We start from the raw sequence: 11,056 nt of genomic DNA, 5'->3' as shown, positions 1-11,056 counted from the left end.
CACTGCCTTGTGTAGGTGGATTTTTTTCAGATTTTGTTTATTTGTTTGGAGATAGGGTCTCGCTCACTTGCCCAGGCTGGAGTGCAGTGGTGCCATGCTAGCTCAATGCAGCCTCGAACTCCTGGGCTCAAGTGACCCTCCCGCCTCCACCTCCCAAAATGCCGGGATTACAGGCATGAGCCGCCGAGTCCGCCGTTGAGGGTTTACCGCCTTCTCATCCTTCGCGGCAACTTTCGGGCTGCTGCGATGCCAGCGGTCTGGGAAGGTGGGGCTCCGGGGCACAGGTCAGAAGCAGCGGAGGGAAGGGGCCCCGCGGGGGTGCGAGGGAGCTCAGAGCGGGGCGTGCCGGAGGGCGAAGGGGACTGGGGTCCGAGGACGCCCCTGGCGCGGGGTTCAGAATTTGTGGCGGGACCGCCAGCTCTAGGAGGAGCTTTGTGAGACTCTGGCCGCGCTGCTGCTGCCGCCGCCGCCACCCCGGCTGACGGCGCAGGAGTCCCGGAGCCACAGAAGCCCCCTGAGCACCGCGGAGCTCCCGCCCAAGACCCAGCCGCTGCGGCCCCGGCTACTGCCGCCGGCCCGGGCTCCGACTCCTCCTCCCAGGGCGCAGCCGCCGCCAGTGCTGCTGTGGCCCGTCTCTGCAAAGAGGGTCGGGGTCAGGGAGCCTGGCAGTGTCCGCCCGGCACGCCAGCCCCTCCCACAGTCCCGAGCCGCAGGTCTTCCCCGGGGTGACGCCCCGCCGAGATCCGGCAAGGCGTGGGGAGGACAGGCTTCAAGGAGGGGAGGGGAGGTTGGTTCCTCCAAAACAGCCACCAACAGCTCTTCCAGCCTGCAGGCCGGATGGCCTCGCACCAGCGCTGGCACATGGCTTGAGAAACTGCATTCCGAGGCCTCCAGCCCCTTCCCGGAGAAAGAACCCAGTACTCAGCGAGGCTCACGGAACTCTGGCACCTCCCAGACACCCTGTGCGGAAGACCAGACAGTTCGCTCAGTTCCTCCCTCTCCTTAAACGGCCTTCCTTAGGTCAACAGCAAGGAGAGCCTTGGTCACCCCACCCCCATTCCCTCCTGATTGATGTAGAGAGTGAGAAATAAGCAGGACGGGTGCTCAGAAAATCATAAAACACATTCTTCTTTCTATTGGGTAAGGTTAAAGTGTTACTCTTTCCATTGACATCTCCCAAAGGGATACAGACCAGAAGATACAGAACATTTCTGGACCCACCCATCCGCTCCACCTCCTCAGGATACTCTTCATTTAGCAAATGCTATTTGAACCCACATGGGACAGAGCCCTATACCCATGTGCCAGTGTACGGGAACACACTCTTCAAAAACTTGCAGTTAAGGCATTAATAAAGAAATGGTCTAGAAATAACATTTATGTCTATGACCCTTCATCTTTGCAGACATACACTGTATAGCTAAAACATAGGACGTTATCCCAGGTAAGGCGCTAACGTGTTCATATGGCATAGGAAGCATAGCTTTCTTGGTGTGACAGCACCTCCCAGCCCTGAACAAGAGGCTGTGCCTGCCAATGGCCACCGCCACCTCCCACAGAACGCACAGCTCCCACACCTGGCAGCACGCTCAGGCAGGAAAGCCCCAGGCCTCTGGCCTCCTGGGAACCAGACGGACTCTCACCTGCATTCCTCGCCCTCCAGGAGGGTCCGGTAGGTGGCGATCTCCACGTCCAGGGCCAGCTTGGCATTCATCAGCGCCTGGTACGCACAAAGCAGCAGGGCCACGTCCTCTTTGGCCTGCTGCAGTCCAGACTTGATGTCCTGAAGCTTGGCATTGGTGTCCTTGAGGGCCACCTCCTAGCGCTGCTCTGCATCAGCGATGGTCGTCTGCAGCTTGGCGTTCTTAGTGTGGGGAGCCAGGAGTCCAATTTAGATTCGAATGTCATTCACTGACGGCCCGTCCTGTGTGCTTGGTGCTTGCACGTGTGTTACCTGATGTTGGGCAAGTGAGGAAACCCCAGGCACAGGGGTTAAAGGCTATGCAGCTGGTCAGCAGAGAAGCCTGGGCTGGGACCTAGGTCCTAGCACACCAGGGAGTGGGATTAGAAACACCTGGCCTCAAGGGGCTATACCAACTCAGGAGGAGCCAGACCCTTCCTGTGCCTCTCTCCTTTTTTATGGGAAATAACTGAGCATCTTCTGAAAACTTCCCTCCTCCAGGAAGTCTTCATGAATTATCAGAGAAACCTTCTCTCTGCCTTAGCCCATCTAGATGTGGGCTTCCTTGGCTACTCCCCGAATTCAGTCTTCAACAGTCAACTTCTTTCTCCAACCACCTAATCATGTCTTTACTCAGTTTCTATCCCATATCAACCTTCAAGCTCCAGGGAAGCAGAAACTAAATCCACGTAACAATCTTAGTTCAGCGCTAGCCCAGCACATCACCCAGGAAATCTTAGTGTACGTGAGTGGGGGCATGATTTTGCTTTGCGTAGGTGCTAGGCCTGCGTGTCATGATGGAAGCATAAGCCCACAGCCCTGGTCATGTTCTTTTCCTCCTCATCCCCACCTGCTTCTTGATGCTCTCGATCTCCACCCAAAGCCTCTGGGTCATCCTGTTGAGCTCCATGATCTCATTCTTGGTGTTCCTCAGGTCATCCCCATGCCTGCTGGCCATGGTCTGCTGCTCCCCCAACTGTGTCCAGAAAAGTCACATTTTCAGAAAAGGTGTCTTATAGCTCACCTGTTTCAACACCTTCATACCACAAATGGAAAAACCAGAGCACAGTCATATACAGACCCAGTGCTCTCTCTCTCCCCACACCAGAAGCCCTGTCTTCCAGAACAGTAGCTACTGTCTGTTGAGCTGTCGCTCTGCACCAGACCCTCTGTTTTATCTCATTCATCCTCACAACAACTTGATGAGAAAGGCATTATTATCCCCACCTTATACAAAAGGAAAACTGAGACTCAGATTGCCTGAGTTCCATGACCAAAGTCATCCAGCTATGGAGTGACAGTGTGGGCACTTGAATGCAAACATCCCAGATGCTGGAGCCAGCTTCTTTCTTAACCAGCAGAAAACCCAGGGGAAGAGTCAAATGTAGATGGACCAACTCTGTCTCATTCAGATTTGGGGAATGGGAGGGAAATGTACAGAATTCCCTGGGCCTGTGGAGTTAGACTTTGCCCATCCCCCTCCCTTGGCTGTTCCAGATACCAGCTTCAACACCTCAATGTGATCAGAAGCGCACGTAGATGCAGAGCCTTTGTGGAGGAGAAATGGAGGAGTTTCTAACACGAAATAACAATAAAGGGGATGCAGCAAGAAAGATTTAGGTTAAGAATTTTTCAGCCTTGGCACTATTGACATTTTGGGCATGATAGTTCTTTTTGCAGAGGCATCCTGTGCATTATAAGATGTTTACAGCATCCCTGGCCTCTACCCACTAGATGCCAGTTAGTACCCCCACCCCACTTTTAGGTATGACAATCAAAAATGCCTGCAGATATTTCCAAATGTCCCATGGGGGAAAATCGTACCTTCTCCACCCTCTGTTGAGAAGCACTGGGTTAGAGCAAAGTCAGAGCTTTCTGACTGGGAAGAAAGCTCTCTGTTAATAAGACCAGACCAGTGGGAAGATGAGGTAACTGCCAAATGGAGGTGTGGGAAGAATGGCTTGGAGGCAGGGTCTGCCCTCCTGTGTGGACTGTCTAGGCAGATTGATGGGGGAGCAAGATTCTCCAAAGCTACATGATGCTGTCACCCATCTTGGTCTGGTACAGGGCCTCGGCCTCGGCCTAGCTCCTCTGGGCAATCTCCTCATACTGGGTGCAGACCTTGGCAATGATACTGTCCAGGTCCAGGCAGCGGTTGTTGTCCATGGAAAGAACCACAGATGTGTCGCTGGTGTCTGACTGCATCTGGGACAGCTCCCACAGGGCCAAGCAAACATGCCCCCTCCTGAGCAGACCCACACCAGGCTTCCCAACAGAGCACGGGAAGCCACCAGCTCAGGAGAGGGGTGCTCAGGACTGAGGGACCACCACTAGAGGCTTTTCTGGAAGGCAATGGCCACTTCTACAACAGAAGAAAGAAGGTGAGGAGGCAGAGGTTCGAATGGTGCAGGTAGAGAACAGAACTACCCACAAAGGTGGGCCAGTGTCTCTCTGGTCAGGACAGACAGACCCACAGTCCTGCTGGACTTCTAAATGCCCTCTCCTCTAGGAGGCAGGGCAGGTGAGTCCCGAGGAATGGCAATGAGGAGAGACTTCCAGCATTGTAGAGGGCTTTCAGGAAGTTCATCTCGCCTATCATCCTCTCCACGTTGGCCTCCAGCTCCACTTTGGTCATGTGGGCAGCATCGACATCCTGGGAGATAATTCAGTCACTGTCTCCACAACCTGTGGCTCTGTCCAGTCCTGCATACTATGGAAAGGGGCAGGAAGAAGGGGCCACGGGGCCCTGCCCCTGGGAGCTCCCACTCAGGGAAAAGGAGACCCCATCCAGGCACAGGCAGCTGCACCCTAACATTGCTAAACCAAGTACTCTGCAGGCTGGGCTGGTGAATGCACACCAGGGAAGGGCACAAAGAGACTATAAGGTGAGAGGAAGAATGAAGTCTGGGGCTGGGTCCCTTACACTGAGACCAGGGGAGAAGAATATGTGAGGAAGGGGGTCTGAGGGAGAATTTAAATTTGCCACACTCAAAGTCTCTCTCTTTAAATAGCTCCTGGGAATGCACTCCTAATAGAAAAAAGAAAGAAATTATTTCTTCCTTTGGTCCATTTTGTAATCACAACTTAAGGCCTAATCAGGTTCATAAACTCTGCATGCCCATCAGGAAAGGACTTGGCAAAAGGCTGCTGGGACCTTCACACCCTTCAGCAGGGGTGGGCAGGGAGCTGCTGGGGCCTGAACCCTGTCTGGCCTCCTCCCTCTTCCTGGCCCTCACTTGCAGGGCCTACAAGAAGTCCTCAGATCAACAGCACTAAGCTTCTGCCTCCCCTCCACTCTCAAACCACTCAGGTTAGCAGGGCTTTGGGGTGGGAAGCTGGGAAGAGGCCCCTCACCTTCTTCAGGACCACAAAGTCATTCTCTGCAGCTGTGCACTTGCTGACCTCATCTTCATACCTGTGAGAAAAAGGTCACCTGTGGTCTGCCTTCTCTCAGTCATCCCCATGGCCCCAGGGCACATCCCATGAATCACATGGACTCAGGGCTTCTTGTCCCACCAGTTTAGCCCAAGGCCTGCATCTTTCCAATGTATGGCCTTCTTGGTTCAGGTAAGACCCAGTTCATTCTACAGACATTTACTAGCACTTAATATGTGCCAGGCACCACTTAATAATGATGATGATGATAAGTGGACAGTGAAGTAGATACCCCTTCCTTATACTATTCTGATTGATCCTAGAAGGCTTTCTGGAGAAATTTTGATATTTTTCAACTATTTATGGGACCAGAGGGAGATGGCTGAGCTGCCAAGAGCTTTCAGGGGAATTTTCTGGTGCCAACTCTGTGTACAGCAAGTACAGTAGCACCATGGGCTCTCCATAGGTACTTAGTGAGTATTCTACAGCAGATGCAGTCTCCAGAAAGATGTTTACAATCCTGGGTGCACTGCACTCAGGTGGGAATTAGAGAAAACCACAGAGAAATGTCTCTCAAGCAGACCTTTTCCCAAGAAGGATCCTAGATGCAACTGAGCCCTGCATTTAAACTTAACCACTGGCTAAAGATGTCTCAAACTTTTATTTGCTATGAGACATTTCTGCACAAAATTCAAGGCTAGCCATATAAGCAGGGGAGTAACTATCAATCAACTGGTCATTCAACAAACATTTGCAGAGCACCAAGCATGTGTCAGGCCTTATACTAGACACTCAGGATTCCAAGATCTCAGAAGGCCCCTTTGAGGATGATAAGGGCTACTGCTGAGACCTTGGGCAGCCAAACCCACTTGCTGTGGAGCAGCTGCATTTTCAGCATCACTTTCTGTTTTTCTGTAAACAAATTTTTTTTGAGACAGGTTCTCACTCTGTTGTCCAGGCTGGAGTGCAGTGGCACGATCTTGGCTCACTGCAACCTCTGCCTCTTGGGCTCAGGCGATTCTCCCTCCTCAGCCCCCCAAGTAGCTAAGACTACAGATGTGCACCACCATGCCTGGCTAATTTTTGTATTTTTTGTAGAGACAGGGTCTCGCTGTGTTGCTCAGGCTGGTCTCAAACTCCTGGACTCAAGTAGTCCACCTGCCTCAGACTCCCAGAGTGCTAGGATTACGGGCGTGAACCAACGCACCCGGCCTCTGTAAATAAATTTATCCAGACACCCAGATGTCTGCCAGGAACCAGCTAGGTACCTCTAGAAGGTCACTTAACTTTCAAGAGCTTCACCTCTAAAAAGGTGTGATGTTCCAATGTTAAGACTAACTTCTTCATCTTTGCCCAGGACACATATGAAAATGGGACCCCACAAAGAATCACTACAAGCCCTTTCTGTGAGGCCTACTATTACCCCAGGGTCACAAAGAGATCTCCACACATTGTACCCCAAGAGTACTGATGACACTCTCAGCAGCTAACCAAGCCCAGACACCACACAGTCACCACTGTCATTGCCATGGTTTCCCTTGCATGGAATGTCCAGAACGCAGACACCCCCATAAACCATTCATTCAGCCAGGCCCTTGCACGTATACGTGCAAACAAGCCTCACATGCCGTCAACATTTGCAGTTCCTCACACTAAAATCATCTATGAGAAGCACCTAGGAGGAGGTGCCCCTTCACCCTCATCTCACGTCACAAAGCTGATGGCAGGTTGACTCATCCCTCAAATACAAATTCAGCTTGGGCAGAGTCAGCCTCTCTTTCAAAGACGAGCAGCTTGCAAATCCTCTCAGATGGAGGGAGAGTTCTGCGTTTGGGTTTCAGAAGGCAATGGTTAGGAGACATCAATGATGGCAGCCAGCAGTCCCCAGAGCAGCAGCCTCAGCAGCCCCTCTGAGGAGCAGCGGGAGGGGGCACACAGAGGGATGGCACCTCCATCTAGGGAGGGGCTACAGCATTTTCCTCACCTGTTGCTGCTGTAAGCAGGCCCACTACTGCTGAGATACCACAGAGGGCTTGACATATTGGGTGAACCCACAACTCCTTCCTCAGACTCATAAGGAGAAGAGGGAAAAAAAAGACCAACACAATTGAGCCAGATTTCCTCACTGTCTAGCTGGCTTGAGATGGGCTCACCTGTCAATGAAGGAGGCAAACGTTGTTGAGGGTCTTGATCTGCTCCCGCTTCTGGGCCTTTACTTGCCCAAACTTAAGGTCAGTCTCCTGGAGGGGCTGAAGAAGGCTCTGGTTGACAGTCACTTCCTGGATTCCACCCAGGAAGCCACCCAGATCACTGAGGTCACGGAGGCCACCAAAGCCACCAGGACCACCAAAGCTTCCAGAACCACCAAAGCCACCAGCTCCTCTGCAGAAACCCCTGGCTCCTCCTCTGAAGCCTCCAATTCCTCCACCAAAGCCCCCAGCTCTTCCACCAAAGCTTCCACCCATCCCTCTTCCACCACCTCCAAAACCACTGCCTCCAAAACATCCCCCACCAGGCCCCCCGAACCCACCAGCCCCGCTGAACCCACCAGCCCAGGTGCCACCTCCAGCCACACTGATAGGGATCGTCTTCTTCCCCCCAAGGCCATGGAGACTCTGGCTGCAGAAACCTCCCCCCATCATGGCACGGGCAGCAGACCCACCCACCACCAGCCCTTCCTGAGCTGGAGGCAAAGGAGGACATGATGGAGCTGATCCAGCTGTGGCCTGACACCACTGCTAAGTGGCTGCTGAAGGTCTGGCAGTAGGCCCCACCAGAAGACCTGCAGGGCTGCTGGCTGTAGCTTATCTGGTGACTCATGGCAGACAGCAAGGTCTTCCAAAGGAAGGGTGAGCTCAGAAGGCTGGAGGAAACTCAGAAGCCTTCTGAAGTTCTGGGATGGGGATGGCCCTTATGTAGAGCCTGGGAGCTTGGCTGGCTGATGGTGCCAGCCACCTAACTGAGGCATTAGCAGCTTTGGTTTGCCTGGCAGGAAGAGGTCGAGTTCAAAACATGCAACACACCTTGATAATCCCTCCAAATTTCCAAATTACTTTGTTTTCCCAGGGTTACTTCCCTGAAATAACCTTATATTGGGAGAGGGACCATCCTGTAGGGCTGGACACAACCCTTAATCCCCAAGAGATCTATGACCCCATGCTGAGAGTGACAGGTCAGCACTTCTCTGCCCCTCAGCCACTCAGCCAGACCAGCCAGCCTCAGGAGGTTCCCAGGATGGGTGCAGAGCCCCAGTGGGGGCAGGACCCCAGGCAAGGACTCCAAGGAAGAAAGGAGAGGACAGGGGAGGGCTGTGAAGGTGACGTTGTGGCTGACAAGGAGAAGGAAGTTGCAACAGAAGTTCAAGAATGCACAGCAGCTGCCTCTAGGACCTCACCCTTCAGGGAGGAGGTGCACATATGAATGCACAAAGAGCAAGTTCTCAGCCACAGGGACACCTAGAACTGGGGTCTAAGGGGCCTTGGAGGGAGAGCTGCAGGGGAGGAGAGAGGAATCAGTCTGACAAGGACAGGAATGAGCATGGCTGGAGAAGAAGTCAAGGTCACTGCCAAGTGCCCTAGGAGAGGGTGAGCAGAGAGAGGGGCTGAGGCCAGCCTGGGCAGGGTAGAGAGAATGGACCACTTGGGCCAGGCCAGAAAAACCATCAGCTTTTCCTCTTCCAAACTTGTACAACAAAAATGAATCCAGGATTCCCAAGGCCCTCTTCCTTCAGCTCACGTGAGACACCACCCCCACCACCTAGGAAGCTCAGATCCTCACCAGTAAAATTTCAGAATAACAAGGGCTTCTTCTTAAGTCTGTTAGGGGCATAATATTTGGAAGAAGTTCTGTGTGACATGAAATGTTACTCACTTTTGTAACATTTACCTCTACTTACCTTTGGCAGCAAAGACTACCTTTGATGACACCAATCCTGACAGCACAAACCAAGGCTGGAAATGAGCCTCTGCAAAGGCCAGCCCCTTTTAAAATGACCTTTGCCTTTTCCTCTTCTAATCTGACCTCCAATTCCCTCTGATCCGTGCTCGTCCAAGAACCCTTCTCTCATTGATCTCACCTTCTCCCCTTTGCTCAGACCTGACTTCCTAGCCACTCAGCACCTCCTTCTTCCCTTGCCAGCTCACTGGAGGGAGGGCCAGTTCAAACCAGTGACCTGCCAAACCTCAGGGAAGCTCCTATTCCTCTCCATCAAGTCACAAAAGACCCTCAAGTAAAGTGGAAGAGAATGAACTCAGTGGAGAGAGAGAGAAGCAAAACACACCATAAATTCACACCAACACACACACACACACACAAACAGACATCACAGAACCACAGGCATGCCCACAAGGATGCACACGCTCATCACAATTCCCTGCCCAGGGCACTCTTCCCCATGCAGCCCTTCATGCCACAGGTAGACATCGTCCTCACCACCTTCAAAACCTTGGTGCCTACCCCATCCCCCAGGGCCCTGATTCTTGCTCAAAGCTCCTTGCTGACCTAAAAACCAAGATATGGCAGCTGGATCCAAATAGGGGCACAGACTGAGAGGAGACCCAGGTCCCAACTCAACTCAACCACTGAGTCTTCCCCTTGCCAGGCCTCAGTTTCCTCCTCTGCACAATGAGGACTTCAGACTTGAGTAGAGGATTCACGTTGGACCTACTGAAGCCCCAGGGTTCAAATGAGGTATGAGTGGGAGAAAGGGATGCAGTGGGCAGTGTTCTGGTGTCATCACCACTGCCATCCTGACACCTCCACGCTGATCTCTTAAATGAAAGACTCTGCTGTTTAAAAACAATTTGGAAACTCCTGGGCCCATTGCCCTCTGGATCACTTCCCGTGCTGATGGTGGGGCTCAGCAACATAACATAAAACCGCTGTCTTTGCTCACATATGGGGCTGATCCTGACTCCAAAATCCAAGTCATGTTTTGGTTTCCAAGTGTGGCCTATGCTTTTGTCAAGAGAGGCCCCAGGAGCAAATGAGAAAAGGTGTCCCACCATCCTCCTGTCCCCCACTTGCCATTTGTAAATCCTTGCTATTGAAGGGGAACTCTGCAGAACAATTCACTGGTTTCCACCCCTTGACCACTGCCAATGACCTGGCCCAGTCTGAATACGCAAAGAAGTCAGTTTGCATTTTAACATCAAGAACAAATCCCAAAGAGATTAGGGTGGAAGTTGGGGTTCTAATGAGGACCCATCCCAAATCCCTTCATTAGCAGTGGCAAATCCCACCAATCCCCCACACCTGCAAACTAGAAAAGTCCTGCTATTCTCCTCTGTTGCCTCTTCAAAAAAAATTAGAGTGCACTGCTAGCCAGGGAGTCGCCAACCCTAGAATTAAACCATATGGGCCTTTCCTGGGGATGAGGGCACAGAGGCCCCAGGAGAGACACTGAGCCCTGCCCTCCCTCCTCTCCGTGGCCATGGCTATGCCTCCCAGGCTGGCACCTGACCGAGGCCCCTGTGCTCTGGGGCAGCAGTGCCCTCACCAGTGGAGTCCAAGGGCAGGGGAACAACCGCATCTGCCATTGTTCCTGCCATGAGGCAGTCCCAGCTTCTCGGGGAAATGGGGCCCTCAAATGCAGCACCCAGGGCTGAGGCCAGAGCTTGACAGTACATGGCATGGCAGCTGGCAGATGATGCTGGGCCAGGGAGGGCAAGTGGGGAGAGCAGAGTTGGGACAGAGCTGTGTGTGTGGGAGGCTTCAAGGGGAGCACATAGATGGGGCCCTGGGGCAGATTGGGCATGAGCCAGGAGGAGCTCAGCTCTGGTTCCCTGGGCAGACTGTCCCACTCTGTGCCCTGCAGTCAAAGGGGAATCTGTTCCATAAGAAATTGTTGGTTTTGTTTTGTTTTGTTTTGTTTAAATGGAGTCTCACTCTATCACCCCAGCTAGAGTGCAGTGGTGTGATCTCCGCTCACTACAACCTCTGCCTCCTGGGTTCGATTGATTCTCTTGCCTAGGCCTCTCAAGTAGCTGGGACTACAGGCAG

At 52.8% G+C, this 11,056-nt stretch overlaps 1 protein-coding gene across 1 annotated transcript; it reads right to left on the bottom strand.

The window, feature by feature from the left end:
* Positions 1 to 203: 203 nt before the first annotated feature.
* Positions 204 to 10,593, bottom strand: LOC100983186 (keratin, type II cytoskeletal 2 epidermal-like). The gene is given in 11 exon segments (XM_063593240.1): positions 204 to 635; positions 699 to 960; positions 1,644 to 1,864; positions 2,532 to 2,659; positions 3,736 to 3,899; positions 4,240 to 4,334; positions 5,036 to 5,096; positions 7,210 to 7,230; positions 7,232 to 7,739; positions 8,952 to 8,987; positions 10,554 to 10,593. Coding segments are annotated over 11 exon segments (1,968 nt in total).
* Between the last annotated feature and the right edge of the window lie 463 nt (positions 10,594 to 11,056).

The sequence above is a fragment of the Pan paniscus genome, chromosome 10, assembly GCF_029289425.2.
Source record: "Pan paniscus chromosome 10, NHGRI_mPanPan1-v2.0_pri, whole genome shotgun sequence".
Lineage (NCBI taxonomy): Eukaryota > Metazoa > Chordata > Mammalia > Primates > Hominidae > Pan > Pan paniscus.
The sequence above is the reverse complement of the archived record's forward strand: the minus strand, read 5'-3'. Positions and strand labels throughout refer to the sequence as shown.